At 37.4% G+C, this 20,733-nt stretch overlaps 1 protein-coding gene across 3 annotated transcripts in view; it reads left to right on the plus strand.

Moving 5' to 3' along the window:
- The first annotated feature begins 2,767 nt into the window (after positions 1-2,767).
- Positions 2,768-20,733, plus strand: part of LRMDA (leucine rich melanocyte differentiation associated) — a 790,872-nt gene continuing 772,906 nt past the window's right edge. The window contains exons 1-2 of one of the 3 annotated variants that reach the window (XM_075217083.1): positions 2,768-2,935; positions 3,832-3,932. In XM_075217083.1, coding sequence (XP_075073184.1) covers positions 2,897-2,935; positions 3,832-3,932 — 140 coding nt within the window. In that variant the 5' untranslated portion in view covers positions 2,768-2,896. The remainder of the gene's footprint in view (positions 2,936-3,831; positions 3,933-20,733) is intronic. The other 2 variants (XM_075217081.1, XM_075217082.1) reach the window with 2 other exon arrangements.

Here is a 20,733-nt window from a genome sequence, read left to right on the forward strand (position 1 = left end):
GCAAAACTGTTCAACAAAATATTTGCCTCAGTCTTTTGGTCAAAATGTTTTACTCTTTTCAACGATGGAATATGACCTTAATTGTTCCTATTCCAACAACACCACACAGCAAATATAATTTACTGTTGTCATCCCATCTCTGTTCCTTGAATATAAATTTTGTGAAATGTTTATAAATACAGTGAGAAATAGGGAAGTAGATGACCCTAAATGGATACTTTATATCAGTGTGAGATGTATTGAATTTGTAAACAAATTGTGAAGAATCTGATAGGTCTTACAGCAGCAGACCCACATTGTTTTTTATTTTCTTTAAATAGCAAGTTAATTACCTTTTAGGCATGCAGCTGTTCCTTCTCTTAACTGTCCTCTTACTAATCATTATATCCTTTTTTTTTGTTAGCCAATAATGGTATCACACCTACAATACTTTTGTCTTTTTTGACACGAAAGTATTTATCATCACATGAGGGCATATTCAATTGTCCGCAGTGGTAATCGTAAGCTGGATTTCAGCTCGCAGCCCCCTGAGCCGCGAGCTGAAATCCAGCGAGAAAAGTACCGTAATACCGGTATTTGCGCGCACTATTACCGTAATCAATAGTGTGCGGGGTGCGTTAATTTTGGCTGTAACGCCAACAATTGAATATGCCCCATAGATTATGTCCTTTTCAACATTTTTCTGGAGAATGCAAAATATGGCTGACAGTTATACATAAGTTCACGACATGTAAAGGCAGAGGGGGAGAAGGAGGGGGAAGGATTTTATAGTACACAGATTAGACAGAACTCAGAGGGGGGAATCCAGTTCACCTGAGAATACCGCCATGTTAAACCTATTACCGTTAATACGGTAATTTTGGCACAGATTTCTGCTCGCAGCTCAGGGAGTCACGAGCACAAAGCCGGCGTTGAAATTACTGTATTAACGGTAATTATGTGCACGTTTACTGTAATATTGGTAATAGTGCGCAGGCCGAGTTACTTTTTACAGTAACGCGGACCATTGAATTCCCCCAAGAGAGTTGTTCCAAACATTCTCTGCCTACTACATTATGTGACTGTGTGTCACAATCAGGTATAGGATGGGGTACACTTGCCGGAGTTAGCAATACTGAATTTAGATGCGTGGAGTATAACGCGCCCCTGGTCTTCACCAGGGACCCCCGCAAGGAGGTTTGGTCTTAGCTGCTAGGGACGCGCAGGTCATGGTTCTCCAAGACAGTTATCGGCGAAGCGTTTAGTGAAATACGAGAATAGTCAGACGAACCTGGGTGATTACAAGCATCAGTACAAAATCAGAACCAAAGGATAGTGAGATGGGCCAGGGTCCGACTATGGAGCAGTATTGCGCCAAATCGGAATCCAAAAGAGAGGTCAGACAATGTGGGGTCAAAACCAGAAACGAGTATCAACAGGAACAGAATCCAGAAGTGGTACAGCAAGCCGGGTAAGTACCAGACAGAGACAAAAACACAAGGAGAGCGCTGGAGCAGAGGAGACCTGATACTCTGGTACCCTAATGGTGTCAGAACAGGTTTAAATAATGGCAGAGAGAGGCTGATTGGGTCCCCCCCGGCAGTCTGTGATGTCACTGACTGCCGACAGCTGATCCAGAGAGTCCCCGCTGCCTAGCAACGGGGACATGAGGGGAATGTCGGTGCGTAAGCGGAGAGAAGCCATCTGGGGAGCTGCGCCTCAATGCTAAGTAACTTCTGACTGTGGTTGTATGATGCTTGGCAAACTGTAATAGCAGCTTAAAGAAAAAAGGTAAGGAAAAAAGAACACCGCCATATGTCGTCTAACAGTAAATCAGTTAATTTATATTAAAAGCACACGTATTTGTTTAATTGGATTGCATCTTCATATTATTCCTTTTATTTTTATGTGGATTATTTTTATTTATTCAGAATGTTCTGGCTATTCTCTATAATAGTGATTACTTCAGATAATTATCATGTTGCTGTAAACTTTTTGTGATTATTTGTATCTTCATATAAGTATTTTTTCCCTCCTTTTTGTTCTTCACCATTTTTGCCCTAACCATTTTTTTCAGGGTTCGGTGATTCGTTCTTAGTTGGGATATAGTGCAGTACCATAACTATTCTTTTTTTCTTCTCCAGAATATTGTGCTGTCTGTTTAGTTTCCCCAATAAAAATAAGATGTTATGCCTTGTATCTGAGTTGAGCCTCTGATGAGTTTGTTCACTTTATGCCAAGTTTACATAGTGGTGGATTCCTGGTACCTGGAGTGTGCACCCCAATTTGTTAACTCCTGGATTCTTGAAATTATTTTGTATTTATAATAGTTTATAAAGCGCCAGTTAGTAGTACGATTGTAAAACCATCAAATTTCATTAATTAACATTTTCCACACCCCATCTTCTAAATTTCCATTTTGACCATATTACGCAGTGCTGTACAGACATATCTGTACTTCATAAATTTCTGCACTTGCAGTAGTGAAGTTTGCTATAAACAGTGTGCTTTGTCTTTAACCTTTCTTACTGTTCAGGTAGGCGGATCACACTGGGAAATATTTTCAAGCCTGCAAGTCTAACAGCCCCTTAAAAACATTGAGAAAACTGCCACAACAAAAACAGGGTATGTGCTCAGTTCACTGGAGTGTATTAACGTTTTAGAATTGTAGTTCATTATTATACGGAGACTCCACATGCACTGCATATTATACATCATAGTGAGTTCAGTGAATGACTCATGTGCGTGTATTACTAGGGGAAACAACTCATTCAACCGCTGCAACACGTGACCAGGCATTGCGAGGCACACACCACACGCAGTCAGCTGACCGTCTCGTGCATCTGCCGGTACAAGGCGGGTATTGCGCGCGCAGCTCCCGGAACCGGGTGTAAATAGAACCACAGCCACCGAAATCATGTCCGGGGAGGGAGAGGAGATGGTGACAGGCACCCAGGTAAATGCTATGGAGAAGGTGACGTCACGTGAAGGGGAGGTGTCATCCTGTACATGTGTACCTCTTAACTGGGGCTTGTAGGGCTCTGAAACTTTATTATAGTACTGTCATGTCGTGTGTGCTCTGTTCTTCTGCGGCAACGTAATGCCCTTCATTATTACCAGTTATTATTACTAAGTAAATTATGTCATCTGTAAATAACACTTATTTTTAAGTAATATTTTAGTGTTTACTGTGATCACACTGAAAACAGCTGCCCCTTACCATCTTTATAAATACCTGCACTTGTTTTCTCATGTGCTGCTACTGGTTTTTCCATTTTAGTGCAACTTTCTATGTCATTTATGCACTTTTCATATATAACCCTACACCACCCAACAGTACACGTTTTCATCCCAGTGATCCTATTCCATTTTTTTCTGAATGAATGAATGAATGTGATGTGTAGTTCTTTATGGAAAGCTTTAATTACATCACAAAAGGCGGGCTTATAAAAAGATATGATAGCATCCTTGGTATATATTTTAGGTGTTTAAGTCTGTAAACTTCATAATTACTTGGTATGTGCACTAAGGTGGTGTGAAATGTCAAGCTAATGTTGCTTTGCTCTAACATTGGATTTTTCCTTCAGATCATTAATTATTGTTGTTATTTGTTATGTTAAGTCTGTGAAATTCATCTGTTTAGTTTTTGTTTTATTTTTTTTAATTTGATATTATAATAAGACTATTGTTTATCTTTCATAGTGGTTATAATACACAAAGCCTACTGTGATGAGGATCAACTTTCTATTTCTGTTCTCATACTTTGGACTAAATTGCATGTTTTCCCAATGAAAGAAAGTTCATCTGATTTGTAGTAGCGTGCCAAGAAAATATATTTATCTCTGTTTACAGGTATCCTACATAGGTAAGGACTGTACAGAAATTCCATCATTTCTTGCACAAAAATATGGGCATCTAGCAAGGAGACTGGATCTGAGCTTTAACTTGTTGCAGTAAGTAACCATTGTTTTTTCTTTTGTGTTTTTCTTTTATAAATACGCAGTACACATAATAGTTGCTACAGAGTAACGCTATAATAGCTGAACTCATAATATAATATGCAAAATATTTAAAGATGCATGCATACCTGTAGGACATATATTAGCATTAGTACACTTCTGCACAATGTATTTATGCCTTTTATCTCTTGGATGACAGAAAGGTTTTAGAGATTCATTTTTCCTATTGGTAAAGTAGTGCATTCTTTAAAATATGTGTACCACTTCTGTGCCATTTGTAACCATCGTCTCATTCGTGTTCCCAGACCAAATGTTTCAGTGCATGTTTTTGAAGTTTGTAATTTTGGATATTTTGTCTGAGTAGCTGGACATATATTGTTTATTAATTATAAGCCGATCACACCTCACTTGTTAATGAATACATATTTTATTTTAGGTCACATTCGAGTCCATTATTATAGTAGTTACCAAATTAAGGCAACAATTTGGACATAAACATATGGAGTAGTTTTAAATGAAGACAATGTGGTCCAGTTACAGTAAATGTAACTCTCCTCCCCCTACATGTAATCTGTTGCTGCAGTTTTTTGTTTGATGCAGATGGGTGTTTGACATGAGCAACAGAGATTTGTATAAACATTCTCAAACCAGTGCAGGTAGTGTGCATCCAAGATGGTAACCTCTAATTGTAGTCTTCATATATTATTTAAAAAAAAGTTTATTATGGCATACCTTTGTGCCAATAGGATTGTTTTATTTATTAATCTCAGTCAGTGGCTTAGGAGATCTTCACAGAAATAATTGAATCTATATGATTATATGAACTGATATTCAAGGTAAGATATAGTAATACACCTTGCATTCTCGGTTACAACATGTTTATTATAATTTTCTAGACTTGGTCCATTTTGGGTATATATCAGTGGTAGAAGTGGGGGTGTATTCGGTGGTATGCAAGATATGCAATATCGCCACTTCTCTAACTGCCTTCAATGTAAAACTATCAAATTCCATTACATTCTCATTACATTTTTCATACCACCCCTTCAAAATTTCCACTTCAACCACTGATATATACTATGTAATTTCCCATACTTTAGTATCTTGCCTCTTTTATATGTTTTATTTCACCCTGCAAGTTGAAATGAATAGTTAAAGAATAATATACCCTAAATGAGATATTGACATTTCTTGTATAAATCAGAATTGAAAATGGGAGAGTTTGTCACTTGCCTCTTGACATCCATTTACCCATTAGAGGCAAGGGTAGAGATGCATGGAAGTAGCAATTGGTGGCACAAAGTGTTATTACTTATTTTCCTTTGCTTGTGACTGATTTAGCTTAATTATTGACATTCTGATGCATATAGTAACAGTAGTGTAACTTAACAATGGTAAAACTTGAAATGCATTCATTGCATAATAGTCAAACTTGAAATCCAATCTTTTAATAAGAAATATTCTATTAAAATGTTATCAGGTTACCCACTGAAATGTTTTGCATTAGTATTTTTGAAGCACATTAGTTTCATTTAGGATATACAATACTCTAATTATGTAAAAATATACAAAATAGAAAATGTGCAAAATATTTTTTGGGGAGAATATTTTAAAGTTGAGTTAGCTGGAATTAATTTTTAAGGCTGCACAAATCAGAATTCAGGGATAAGCCACAACCTGTGTTGTTCCAGTGCTCCCTCACTCTTTTTTTTATTTTTATTTTTTTTTATTTTTTTTTATAAATACAAAAGTCAATACAAAAAGTATTTCACTGCTGAATGGAAAGCATAATAATCTTCTGGCATATTTTATGATTTTTAGATAACCAGAAACCAGAGTAAATAAGTGTATGAGCATGCTTTTCGGCACTAATTTAATATCGGTAACTCTTTAACAAAATATTAGAACTTATTAAGGATTTAGTTTCTTACTGACCAGTTAATATATTTTATATAAACGAATAAAATACATTTGGTAGTTAAAGTTTTATTGATATTGATTGAAGCAGGGTCAAAGTAATTGCTCACATTAATAGTTTCAAAACACTTTGGGGAAAAAAAAATCACTGACTGCCACATTAGCTAAAATAACTAACATGTGAATGTTCCAATGATGTAAGCATATTGAAAATAACACATCATTGTTTAATTAAATAATCACTGGGATCGTCCACAACCTCTGAATGGTGCACGAAGTGAGTACAGGTAAGTTCTCTCAAATTATGTCTTTATGTAAAGCATATATGTAAGTAGGTAAATCTGTGTATGTGCCAATAGAAAAAATACTGCCCACAGAACAATGCTATGTAGAACGCCATTATTTTCTTCATCCACCACTATGGAGATATTTATCGATCATAAAATGTTACTATTCATTTCTGATCTGGGCACATGTGCATGCTACTATCCCCCCAATGATGACAAGACAGGGTACAATTATTTTAAGAGGGAGCTGTGTTGTGAGTTGTGTTTACTGTCAATTCTAGACCTTAATTCATGCAATAAATAATTAAACCTGTACAAAATGCAAAAATGAACAGGAAGTTTTAAAGTGTACAAAATTGTAAACCTGTTCAAAATGAACTTGATACATGTTTTTTAACTTTATTTTTATAAATTCCTCAAAGCTAGAGCTGCTAAGTATTGTCTTTTATACAGGAATGTGTGTGTTTTGTTTGATGTTCCACATTTATATTGAATTAATGAAATTAACTTGTAATTAATGTTACATTTTATAATTCATATGAGTGAATCATATTGCGTTGCAAGCGTCCGCTTTATTTTTATACTGCCTAGCTATACATAGAGTATGGCTAGGCTGCACACCCCCTCAAAACTCTAAATCAGGTTGTGTAATTTACATGTTTCCTTCTGCACTACAAAATTGTTTTTTCCAGTTGCAAACTTTGCACCCAATAGCAGGATTGGCTCCTAAATCTAAATCTGGATTTGGGTGGTCAAAGCCTCAACCCAAATCTTGCTACAAATCTTGATTAATTGGCAGAATTGTGATCTGAATCCTGAATTTGGAGAATTCCTAGTATTGTTGTTTAGATACATTGGGCATGATTCATCAAGGCATGCATACTGAGCACAACGTGCTTTTTCTTTAAAAACGCATGTAAATCGGCTTTGCATTTTTCCGAATTCAGCAAGGAATGGTTCTGAAGGTATGTGCGCTGATGAATACGGGTGTAGGTCTGCTGTTCTTCTCTCCTACACAAGACACTGTAGGATACACCAAATGCCTATGTGGAATATACATTCACAAAAGAACGCACAGAAAAAACCCAAAAACTATTCAGTTAATGTTACCAGCTAATAATATAAGAATTAATGACAAAACAATTAAAAATACATATTTTTTTAAAATATTTTTTGTTTTCCATGAAATACATTTATTAAGATGTTGTTAATGTCTGCTGATCATAAAATACATATTTACAGTTGTTCCTGATTGCAGACACATGTTATAGCATGCATAATAGATTGTCATCACTAGTACTCAGGATTTAGAGTAGCCCTGTAGCTGGAACAAGAGATACAGTAGAAAAACAAGTAACTTTTAGATTCCCAAAGCATGATTCGGACGTGGCTGTGTTCGTTTGAGTTTGGCACACCCTTACATTACATTGACTATGGGCGGACGCCCCTTCCCTGGTCCGCTCACTACCAGAAATTGTGGGCTGTAGTAAGTGTCCTTTGCGTACGTAGATGCAATGAATATTGTTCCTATTAGTTGTATATGGTGCGGTTCTGGGCATGCGCTAAGTGATTTTGCGTACGATACGCACTAAATCGGCAGATACGTGCCTTGATGAATCAGGCCCATTACCTTTTATCTCATCTTTTGACTGGTATTCTTTGTTCATTCTATTTATTGCTGCCAAAAATAGCATATGAAAACTATCTCTGAATAAAAATGTATAACTTTAATTTTGTAAAATTCTCATTTTATGTGTACCCAGTGTCATCTTATATTGCCACCAATACTGTCAATAAAGGGTTGAATACTAAATATAGTACATATACTACATATTGTAGAAGTACATACTGAGCATTATCCCCTCTGAAAAATTCCTGTATTTAGCACTGCTGAAAATAGATCCAGTATAGTATTTCTTTAACATATCTAAACTTTTATTGATAAAGTTGTTTGGGGCATATTCAATTGTTGGTGTTACAGCCAAAAGTAACACGCCCTGCGCACTATTACTGTCATTACGGTAATAGTGCGCGTAAATATCGGTATTACGGTACTTTTCTCGCTGGATTTCAGCTCGCTGCTCAGGGAGCTGCGAGCTGAAATCCGGCTTACTATTACCGTAATACCGGTAATAGTTTTCCTGCAACGGAAACCGCGGACAATTGAATATGCCCCTTAGTCTCATAATTTCTCTATCGCGCATGTGGTCAAGCAAATTTAATACAAAAGACTTTTCTCGCCACAGTATTTATCTATGGTGATAGGAGCCCTTAGGGTGCAGGCAAGCTGACTGAAGCCTTTGTCATTACATGAACTACAAAGTGCAAAACTGCTTTACAACTATACAGCAATGTATTTGGTCAGTATTTTGAATGCATTGTAAACACTGTAATTTTTTTTGTTTGTTAGTCATTACTTGCAAGATCTATCTATTATAGTTGCAGAGAATTCAACTTCTATGGGTCTGTATTCCGTATTAATCACACACCCTGTGCCTTTGTGCTGGAATTACTGTTTCGCAGCTTCTACTACTGTATATAATGAAATACCTTATGTCTTTCAAACAGTACGATTGTTTCAAATTAATGAAAACTATATTTTTTGTTCCTAATGTACACATACTATAACACTCATTGATTTAAATAATCATTACAACTAGATTTCAAGGGTCTTTGTGTAAGAGCTGTATTAGAAGCATTAATATAGATATATGTCAAAGTTGTAGGAGCATCATAACTTGATATATATATGAACATAGACCACTATTTTATGTATATAAGCAGGGACATAATGAGAAACTTTGGGGCCCCATAGCAAAATTTTGAAGGCCCCCCCCCAAGGTTTCTAGATGGCCCCTTGTCCTTTCTTCTCCCTTATCTTACCAGTCTGGCTTTCTGTCTCCACTCTTCACTTTCTGCTCATAGAAAAATGGAACATCCGAGTTTCCTTCCAGTCTCGGCAGAGTTTGGTTTTCGAGCCCTAGAATACTGGGTCACGCGCATGTCATTCTGAGGCTTTAAATGTGATGTTGCGCAACAGAGAGCTGACTGCGGCCACCTTGTGCAGAGGTGAAGCTACATTGTGAGTCAAGGGCTATGGTTGTGTCATGACCTTAACTATCGTTTCCAATAAAGATTGTCCAATGCGATTAGTTTTATTCCAATGCACAAAGAGATTTAAGTGCAAAATATAACAAAGTATAACCAATACATATGCTTGCACACTGGATCCAGTAACAGTCATCAATCCTGTGTAAAGAGAGCGACTGTTACTGTGCTCAGCAGCCTGTTTTTATACAGTTTGCATTGCAAAAAACCCATTAATGATGTCACAATGTACGCAAAGATAACCCTAAGATCATTCTTCATTGGTTCAGGGTTCATGATGGTTCAGTACAATGCAGGTCATAGGTTGTTTAAAATGATGCTTCTCTAAAGGTAGGGCCAACTCACTCCACAGCTGTGTGCATGTCTTGCTTCAGGGAACCTCCAAAAATCCAGTTTAAACTAACCTATTAACATATTCGGTACAGAGTATTTTGAGTATTAATCTCATACTAATCATAACTAGCAATCGCAATGTGCGATTGCTTATCCGATGATACCGGATTCCTGCTGGTGAAATGTGGATTAATATAGGACCAAATACAATACATTTCTTATGACCTGAACCCTAAATATCCTAATGTAGGTTTACCATTGTGTAATAAATCTCTAAGACTTTTATATTAATAATAAAATAATGTGAGTTGAAAACTTTATTAAAACTGAACAATTTACAAATGTAGGAGTGAATGTAAGTGTATTTACTTTGTTTTCATATGTGATTGCGTAACTAACCCTTGTACGTCATTGCGTACCAATCGCAATTGTACAGAAAACTATTGCAACCGGTATTTATTCATTTAGAACCACTCCATCCAATTATTTGACTTCAACAGTTGACCCATCTCCGCTAATTGGCTGATACCATGTCCTGCTTGTTCGTACCACGTATATGGCCTTGTGCTATGATGTAGTGCTGTGCTGAGATTGTATTACAGTGTAATGTAATTTTCTCACTGTAACACCTTCCAATATCACACATACATGAGGAACAGGGGGAGTACAGGGAGGGGAGCACAACTGCAGGTTTCTTTTTTAGTTTTAATCATATTCCCATAACAGTGTGTATTAAAGGCAACCTGACTCTCACCACTATTAGACACAGTGTGAGATAATTAGTATAAACAGTAATAATATTATTAGTATTGGACTTTTGCTGGAGTGTGTCTACGTTTAGCAGAAAATGTTTCACTGCAAAGGGGTTAATCCTGTTTTCAATATCTGGAGAAGTAAGTTAAGTGTGACAGATGTTTGTGCACATTAAGGTTACTATAATAAAATGTTGTTGCATTTTTGGAAGACATTGTTTGAAATATGCTAAAGATGAGTCATCTGAACATTTAAGATGTATTTCTGTGTCTCATTTTGTAAATTATGCTGCACAAATTTTGATGTTACCTACGGGAGACAGAGGAAGTAGTCTGCTGACATGTCACATGCATCTCATACGCATTTCTTTAAATAAGATCTGCAGGGTTAACCCAGCCACACTGGAAGGAATCTGCTATCCTAGTTTAGGACAATGTCCTGTGTGTTTTGGATTTCCCTCCTTTGCTCATCAGATGTAATGCATTTTTTAAATTGTGACAGCAAGGATTAAAGCGTTAAATCACGTTTGTTCTGCATCTCGGTCTTGAGTGTAGTCAAGTGCCAATAAATGAGTGCCCTCCTTTTATTTGTGAATAGTGTATTTTCTGTGATTTAAATCTGTCCTACAAAATGTGTGTCAACTGTCTGTTTACTTGGTATTTATATAATTGTGTGAATAATGAATTCTTTTGAATTCACGTGTGTAAAATTTAATTGTGCATTCTTGTAAGCATTGTAAACTTTAACTTTTTTCCAAAAACTTTGTGTAAAAAAATAATTCCTGTGTATTTACCTCCTGTATGCTGTACATTTTTTCTTTTCTTTTTTTTTATGCAGAAGTGAAAAGCAATATTCCGTTTTCGAAGGTTTTTTTTTTTTTTAATTTTTTTTTAAACTTTTAAATACCCACTGTACTATTCATCATCATCAACATTTATTTATATAGCGCCAGCAGATTCCGTAGCACTTTACAATTGGGAATAAGCATTTATACAAATGTAATATTCAGGTGTCAGTAGAAAACAAGTAACTACATATTTATTATTATTATCGTGGATTTATAAGGCACCACAGTGCTCTGCAGCACTGTACAATAGGGTGAACAGTACATACATAAAAACAGGGACAAAATAAATGCAGAAATGAAAACAAAGGATATGAAGGACCCTCCTCATTAGTGAGCTTACATTCCAAGTGGAAGAGAGCACAACCGAAACAAGAGGAGCAAATATGGCTTAGAGTGTAGATTGGGACAATTGTGAGAGTGCATTAGTGTAAATAGTGTTTTTTTCCGGGATAAGATCACCCCTTTAAAAAAAAAAAAAAAAAAGAAAAAGTTTTACTATTACTGTATAATCGTCTTGTGATAAAATATATGGTGGTATTGACAGACATTTTTTGTATAGATAACAATGCACTCAAATGCAGTAATCAATACCGTGTTGAAATGGAAACATGCAAATGTGAGACAGGTAGTAATGTCAATTAAAAGACTTATGAGATCAATCACTGAGACAAAAATCCACTATAGGGGTTAACTTACCTGAAATGTTATCGACATGGGAAGTACCAACTTTGAAACCTGTTAAATTAAATGATGATGTTCTGGCATTATGGTTGGACAATAGAAGAAATATAAAAACTAAGCATAATGTGCTAGATCAACCATTTATGTTCAGAGTGGAGGAGGAAAAATTAAAATACTGAGTTCATATCACTTTTTGTTTTTATTTCCTATATTTAGGATTCAATTTTGAAGATAATACACATCTTAACAATAGTCACATATATTAATTATACTAACAATAAATCATCATCATTTATTTATATAGCGCCACTCATTCCACAGTGCTATACAGAGAACTCACTCACATCAGTCCCTGCCCCATTGAAGCTTACAGTCTAAATTCCCTAACACACACAGATAAACTAGGATCAATTTGATAACAGCCAATTAACCTACTAGTATGTTTTTGTGGGAGGAAACCGGAGCACTAGGGGGCAAACGTACAAACTCCACACAGATAAGGCATTGGTCTGGAATCGAACTCGTGACCCCAGTGCTGTGAAGCAGAAGTGCTAACCACTAAACCACCATGTTGCCTAATACAATACAAAAATAAAAATGCAATTGGCAATAAGTTATTGAGGAATAATATCACCAAAATTTGAGATTATTCACCAAGTATCAAGAGTCTATTATGAATCCATACTTCACAACATAAGGTGTATTGAGAGCCCTAATAACAAGTGAAGGTCTAAAGCTGGGTACACACTACAGAAATTTCGAGCAACTTTTTATGCCGAGCGATTTTACATGCGATCAATGGTCTGATTGCTTGGTCCATGGACTGCATACACACTAGCCTTGTTTAGGACGATAAAGGGAAGAACGGATGTCTTTTTAGCGACTTTTTACAGCCATGTTGTTGTGAGCAATGACTGTAATTTTGTACTCACTGTTGTGGATCGGTCAGAAGTTTATACACACTACACAAAGGAAACGAGATTTGAACGAAAATATTAAACGGTACGACCAACCAAATGATGCGACAATCGTCCATTTGGGTAGACTTTCGATCATCGTGTCACTGCACACGCTGAGCCGACTTTGGAACGAGCGGTCGTATGTCGGCTGATTCAGCCGATTATTGGACGAAAACCGTGTAGTGTGTACCCAGCTTTAGTAACTATTTGACTCGTTCCTCCCTATCTTGTAAATATTTATTTCTTATCTTAATTAAGGGGGAACTTAAAGGACAGGAACAAGTGCCTGTCTTGTATATGTATGTTTGTGTGTGTATATGTGTGTGTGTGTGTATATATATATATATATATATATATATATATATATATATATATATATATATATATATATATATGCATGTGTGTGTATATATGTATATAATCTCCAATATATAAATGTTTAGTGGCGTCTGTGTGTGTGTGTGAAAAAAAACAAAACAAGTTGCAGCGCCACCTGCTGGGCAGAGTTATACACTGACCTACTAAATTTTTAGTGTGTGTGGGAAAAAAATTCAAAAAGGGCTGAAATTTGGTAGGGCTCAAACTCCTTTTTCGTGAGGTAGTTTTACCTCATGAACACATGTGTAGAGGCGTGCGTTAGTGTGTGTGTGTGTGTGTGTGTGTGTGTGTGTGTGTAAAAAACTATTTTCTCAGAAAGGGCTCATCCAATTGACCTGAAATTTGGTATACTGACATTATTTGACAAAAAAATTAGAATAGTCAAGTCAGTTAACTTCCATCATCCCCCCTTCCCCCCGTGGGAGGGGTAGTAAAGGCTAAATTTACGAGTTGAGGGGTCAAACTCATTTTCGTGAGGTAATTTTACCTCATGAACACACATTAAAAAGGCCGCTTGCGTCAGGAACTAACGCTCTTCCCCTGAGGAGGCCTGGGCTAGGTCCAAATGCATGACAAGAACCTTTTTAAGACCTTAAGTAGCTTGATTTGACCAGAATGCATGAGTATCATGCACGGGTTAACTTGTGTGTGTGTGTGTGTGTATATATATATATATATATATATATATATATGTGTGTGTTAAAAAACGTGTGTTTATGCCGTAAGGCAAAACATGAGGCAGATAAAGTAATTTGGTTTGGATTTTTGGATTCGGGAGGAAGAGTTACCTTAGGGGTCCAAATTTTGCGGTGATTCCTTAATAAACACCCGTGATACTTCAAATAAACTGGTAAATTATGTAATAAATTGAAAAATCAATATTTAATCAACTAATTGTCAGACAGTCAATATATTTGGCAGAAATAGTTGTTTTGACATCCTCTTTTAACTAAAAAAAAAAAATCAAGAAAATTTGAGATGGGTGGTGGACATTTCATGTTTTTTTGGGTGATCTGATGTGGAATGACCCATATGGTAATCCTCTATAGGCGGGATTAAGAGCCACTGTAGTTGCCATTGGTAGTTGATCCTGTCAATCACCTACAAAGATATTGTTCCCAATTGGCTGATTAATGTCACGTCAGCCTGGAGGCTGACCTTCTATACTATTTAAAAGCTGTCATTTTCGTCCTTCGGCTTGCCTTTGACAAAGCACACTGCAGCTAAACGTGCGCCTGCTTTCTCGCTGAAAGCGCCATTCTCAGATGAATCTATAAGAGGTTGCTCTTTGTAATACTATATAGCTGCACTAAACCCACAGTGACTCTGGAGTAACTAGGAGTCAGATAGTAATTTACTCTCTGTATTTGATTCATGATCTGCATACCTCTACAACTCTTTCTTGATTGGTAGTATGAGAGCCGGATTTAGATCTCATGGGCCCCTAAGCAGGATACTGGTTTGGGGCTCCCTTCCCTGAAACAATCCATAGCACTATGGTTTTGTAGCTTACCATATACCCCTATAGTTAAGCAGAAGTGAAAGTATTTGCCACCGCACCGCCAAAGGAGGTGTGCTTCGTTGGCGGCGTACCTAGGCCACCCTCCTACAAAAAAAAGAATCCCTAAATAATTACTGAGAAGTCCCGTTTTTTTAAGTAGTTTGGTCAAAACAACTTAATAAGTATTTAAGTTTGGACAGAAATACTTATTAAGTTGTTTTTGAAAATAATACGCATAAATCAAAGGATGTGCCCTTGTCACTTTTGTCCCTCTATCATCAAACTGTGCCCCTGCACAATATCACATGTCCCTTCATTGTCAGTTTTGTCCCTCCATCATCACACTATGCCCCCTCATTGCCACTTTTGTCCCTTCACCATCACCTCTGTCCCCTTCACCATCACCTCTGTGCCCCTTCATCATCACATTGTGTATTACCCTTTTAAATGTATGGCTAGGGATTTTGCACAGTCACAGATTAGGAAAGTGATGGGTCTATATAAATCAGTGTCAGGTTCTTCTCTGGCTTTTGCAGGACAATTATTAAAGCCTCTAGCATATAGACCCAGGCCAAGTAGAGAGCTTGTTTGATTGGTGTAGAAGTTTACCTCACCCTATGTGCCTCCACTGTTTTACTTGCCTTTCTTTTGCCTTTCTCTCTTTTGTATTCCTCTTTTCTGGTCTTCTTGTCTTCCTGTCTTCTTTCTTCTCCGAAGTGCTGCTCCTCGGTTAGTCATCACTGTGGCCAGAAACGGATGTAAAAAAAAACCCAAAAACCAGTCACGTGATCGCATATCGGCTCCCGGCAGCCTTTCCTCCTCGCTGCTCCCACTGAATGTCCAGTGGGAGCAGAGAGGAGGAGAGACTGCCGGGAGCTGCGGTGCGATCACGTGACTTTTTTTTTTTTTTTAAATTTGTTTCCGGCCGCAATTTGTTTTATTGTGCCGGCGGGCAGAGGGGGATGGCAGGAGGAGGGGAGCGCCCCTCCGCCTTGCCTACACTGCTCACCGCCAGCCCTGGGGGGGCCCTCTGGGGACCGCTGGGCCCTAGGCAGTGGCCTAGATTGCCTAACGGTAAATCGGCCCTGGATAGCATACATAGGAATCTAAAAGGCAGTGAACAAGTTCGATGCAATAAGGGACAAGGATATATTTTGCTGCCAATTTGGATATATTTTGAGACTACCTGACAGCATTTAAACTGAATATCTGTTGTATATTATGCTATATTTTCATCTCATCATAGCTGATCTTATTCTGGATACCTTATAGTGTATATCTGGCCAAAATGTAATACTAAGGTTTATTATCCAGTAAGATAGCTAGCAGATGAAACTAAAGGGAGAGTGCTTGTTTCTTCATATAAAAGGATTAATCTAAGCTATACAGCTATTTATGTAACACTGCACTTTAGTACTAGAGAGCAAAACTTTTACTCATATAGGAGATAATCTTGAGTGCATTCAGTGATTTTAATATTAACCTTTTGTTTGTTCACTTATATTTTGTCTTTTTCACAATTCACTGATTTTTAACTTATTTTAATGTTTGTTAATAAAGAATAGTCTTAATAGGAGCTAGATGTCTCTCAATAACTAACATGTTTTTTTGTCAATACTAGGGAGTACTAGTGCACCATCTTTTGAACAAACTTCTTTCTTTTTTTCTGGAAATTATGTATCTAAGTTTATGGTTGCACCCCATGGATAATTAAATGAAAAATACTAATTCTTATAATAGAGATCCGAGGGATAAGTTTCTCCTAAACAATTGGTGTGGAAGGTAAACCTCCCTTTTCTCTTTCTGGTCTTACAAATTCGACTAATGCTGCTTTAAAAAAAAATCCTCTTTCTTCTCCATGGCAGCACATACCAGTGGATTAAGCCTTCTTTCTTTAGAGTCAGAACAGGAAAAGAAGACATGCCCACCAGCTATATAAGGATTTGAACCCCTCTTCCAGTATCTTTTTTTTTTTTTTTTTCCCCCTGCTCTTTAGTCTGGAGTCGGGCACATTTGTTATCGGTTAAGCCCATAGGCCTGTCTTCTCCTGTTCTGACCATGGGCTTACCCAATAACAAATCGGGTAGAGGAAGAGGTTATGGGAAACTACCAGCATTGTTTTTTCGAGTCAATTTTTTAGACATCCAAAAAGTAAGTGATTTAGAGTGGCTTTTAGGCCCTTTTGGCAATGATACAGAGGAGGTCTGAGCTCCAGGAGACACAGAAGTAGGGGGCAGACTAGCAGAATTCCTAAAAGTTTGGTCAATGATGACCACAACAGATGAGTGTAAGAAATAATAAAGAGTGGATTCAAACAGGAGTTCCTAAATCACCCACGAAAGTCTATTTTCAAAAGTCTAATTGTCCAAAACGATGGAAAGAGTGTATGGCTATGAAAGACATGTTTTTACAGCAAAGGGTTATGTGCAAAGTACCAAAAACTCAAAAGAAAAAAGGTTTCTATTCACAAATCTTTATGGTAAAAAAGAACAGTGGAGGGTTCCGCATCATCTTGGCTTTGACAGGTCTTTTTCAACATATTAAAGTGAGAGTTCAAGATGGAATCAATACAGTCTATCCTAAGGACTGTGGAAGTAGGAAATTAATTAACATCCATAAACTTGAAAGATGCTTCTCTTTACGTAACAATAAGCAAAGAGCATCGAACATTTCTAAGATTTGCATTTTAAAGCAACATTTTCAATTCACATGTCTACCATTCGATCTGGCAACATCCCCAAGGGCATTCACAAAAATACTTTGTTTGCCATGACTACTAAAAGAGAAATGCATATTTCTCTGGCCTTACCTAGACAACATACTCATACCAGCAACATCCAAACAGGACACTATGCGAGTTACAACAAAAGTACTACATAAACTGAAAGACTATGGTTGGCTAATGAACAAATCAAAGTCCATCCCATCTCAGAAGAATTTTTTTTTTAGGAATGTGTCTGCACAAGACTGTAGAAAAGGCTTTTCTTACTTGGGAAAGAGAACTAAAGTTAAAGCAGGAAGTACTCAACTAAGAAGACAGCCAAAGAGTGTTGAGATTCATGGCATCATCAATAGAAGTAGTTCCAAAGACCAGACTTCACAGTAAGCTTTTGCAGCAAACTTTCTTAATAGTGTGGAAATGTGTAAGTCTGAGCCAATTAATATGGATATCAGACAGGCCTACAGTGGTAGCCACACACATGATAAAATTAGAACCGGGGTTCAGAACCAAAGGGCTTCAACCTGGCCTGGATACCTTCAAAGGCAAGTACATCAGATGGGCCCAAAAGCTGTCCAGCACACGCAATCGTTGCTTCTGACCATAGTTTAAAGGTTCCTTCATAGCTTCCTGTAGGGAAAGATGGGTTGGCAATCGGTGGGGTCTCGCAGTTTCATCCAGCTGGTCAACGTAGGACCGATTGTTGGGTGCTGTGACTTAAGCATCTCATTAAGGTCCTACCATTGTTATACAGTTTGCCTAAGGAACAGCTTGTCTATTGCTACCCACTTCTTGTGAAGCTTGTCCTTTCGATCTTTCATGCAATCCTGTACCTTGCTAAGCATAACAACTTCATAGTATGTCTGAAATTGGAGTAGTTGAAGGCCACCCATATGTCTATGGCTGAAAAGTGTAACATGCTTGAAGCATGGTCTCTTGCCACCTCACACAAAGTCTCTAATCAAATGGTGGAGATCTAAAAAAACAAATCTGGGGATGTGTATTGGGAGAGTCTGTAGGAGATATAGGATGCAAGGGAGTATGTCAATTTTATAATATTGGTCCTCCATGTCCAGGAGAAATTCTTATTTCGACACTATCTTAATTCCTTACATATTTTATTTCAGATGGGGTAAAAATTTGCTATAAAATTATGGATATGTCCCCATCAGTGATCACACAGAGATACTTGATATGTGTTGTGTGCCATGTGAAAATAGCTGCATACTTCAACCCGTCTGCAACTTTCAGGGGAATGGAGAGGTTATATGCAACTGATTTTAAATCGTTTACGTTATAGTTGGAAAGTTCTCTGAGGTTTTGAAATTTAAGTACTAAATTTGATTGGAGGTTACTGGGTGGTCAATCACCACTAATAGATTATGTGCATAAAGAGCAAATTTGTAGGTAATATTTCTAAATTGTAACCGTGACCTGTCTGGGTTAGCCCTGATGAACCATGCCAAGGCCTCCATGCTTAGCACAGAGGTAAGCGGCAACAATGGGCACCCTTGTCTTGTACCATTGGTAATCATCACTGGTTATGGAAGGTCTCATTTTATCTTCATTTTTTCTGTGGCATTCTTGTATAATAAAAGTATACTATATCCCAATCTGGCTCAATCCTAGATGATCTAGCACGTCCCGAATAAAAGTCCAGTCTGTTCTATCGAATGCTTTTTTGGTATTGGTTGATAGAAGCATGGAATGAATCGCTGAATGAGAGGCTAGATACATTAAGTTTGAGACCTTGGTTGTGTCGTCTCTGGTTTCGTTTCTCTGGCCGAAGCCCACCTGGTCCGAAATGTATAATTTTCGGCAAAATAGACGATGAGCTTTGCTTAGAGTTTCACATCTACGTTAAGGAGCGATATGGGCCTGTAGCCTGGGCAGCTAGATGGATCTCTTCCTCTGTTTGTGAACCACTGCGACTGTTATGTAAATTAAGAGCTCTCAGCTTCTCTATCTACTAAAATAAATAGAAAAATTGCTCTATCTGGCCCCATGTTTTTCCTGGATGGGGTAGATTTAATTGCTTCTGTTAGTTCCATAGAAGTGAATAGGAGGTCTAACATTCGTTTGTCAGTCTCTGACTGAGTGGGAAAGCCACTTGCCTTTATGTAACAGACGATTTTCTCTCATTTCTCTGCATTGTGTCTCCCTGAGGGGACCCTAGGGAGAGATTATATAGTTTACAGTAGTAAGAACGGAAGGTTCTTGCTATGTATGTAGTAGTACTACAATCTGTTCCAGTGTCGCTTGTACTTGCTTGAATATAGAAAGTGGATCTCTGAGCATATAATGCTTTAGCTAGTAATCTTCCAGCCTTATTTCCCTACTGGAAGAATCAATTGCGGTATATTTTGGATGTCTAGTTTAATTATATCCAACATTAACTTATTAAACGCCGCCCTGCCTCAGCCAACTCAATAATTCTACAAAGGAGGGAGTGTTGTTGGGCTTTTTCTTTTTTTTTTTTTTTTTTTTTAAATAAAAAAGCCTAATTGAATTGGTTTACCTTGGATAACAAATTTTTAGGCTTTCCAAACTAAGATTTTTGAAGCTTTTGGGATATCATGGTGTTCAATATATTCGTTACTAGCTGTGTCAGTTCGAGACTTGCAATATGGATCCTGGCTTAATTACTCCTTTAATTTCCAGGACCAGAGTCCAGCTTCTGTGTCTCCTCTTTAAGGAGAGTTAAAAAGACTGGGGCATGATCGGACCAGTTGTATTGGCCAATACTAGCATTTTGTATCATGTGTAAATGTCTTTGGGTCAAGAAAATATAATCAGTTCTTTAAGTGTGTGCATTGTTTGAGTTGTTTATATGGACCTATCTGTTGGCAGTTTTAGTGTTGGTATACTGCCTCTGCAAGAATAAGTATAGGATCAATATAGAATTTGATATAGTAATAGTGGGTGTAGAGAGCAGTATGGAGAATGGACAAAACAAGAAAAGGGGAGTGTAGTTATCTCTTGATAGAAATGCAAATTTATCAGCATGGATGGCTGTTATTAATGTAGCTGTCAGAAAGAAACACATTTTCTGCATTAAATACATTTAGTATGTGCATTATTTGGCCTGGAATGCCATGAGGACATCAAAGCCCCCTTAGGCATAAGAGCACAGTGCCCTGCTGTGGAAGCAGAAGGGAGCTTGATCAATAAACCTGACATGTTAATGCAGAGCAAATAGAATAAAAGATGTGTTTTTGACAAGACATGAAAAATCACCTTGTGGCAGCTTGAGCAGTAACTGCACAGGCTGTGGCAACGTTGATCTGACAAGCAAAAAGGAGGGATGATGGT

The sequence above is a fragment of the Mixophyes fleayi genome, chromosome 6 (assembly GCF_038048845.1).
Source record: "Mixophyes fleayi isolate aMixFle1 chromosome 6, aMixFle1.hap1, whole genome shotgun sequence".
NCBI lineage: Eukaryota > Metazoa > Chordata > Amphibia > Anura > Limnodynastidae > Mixophyes > Mixophyes fleayi.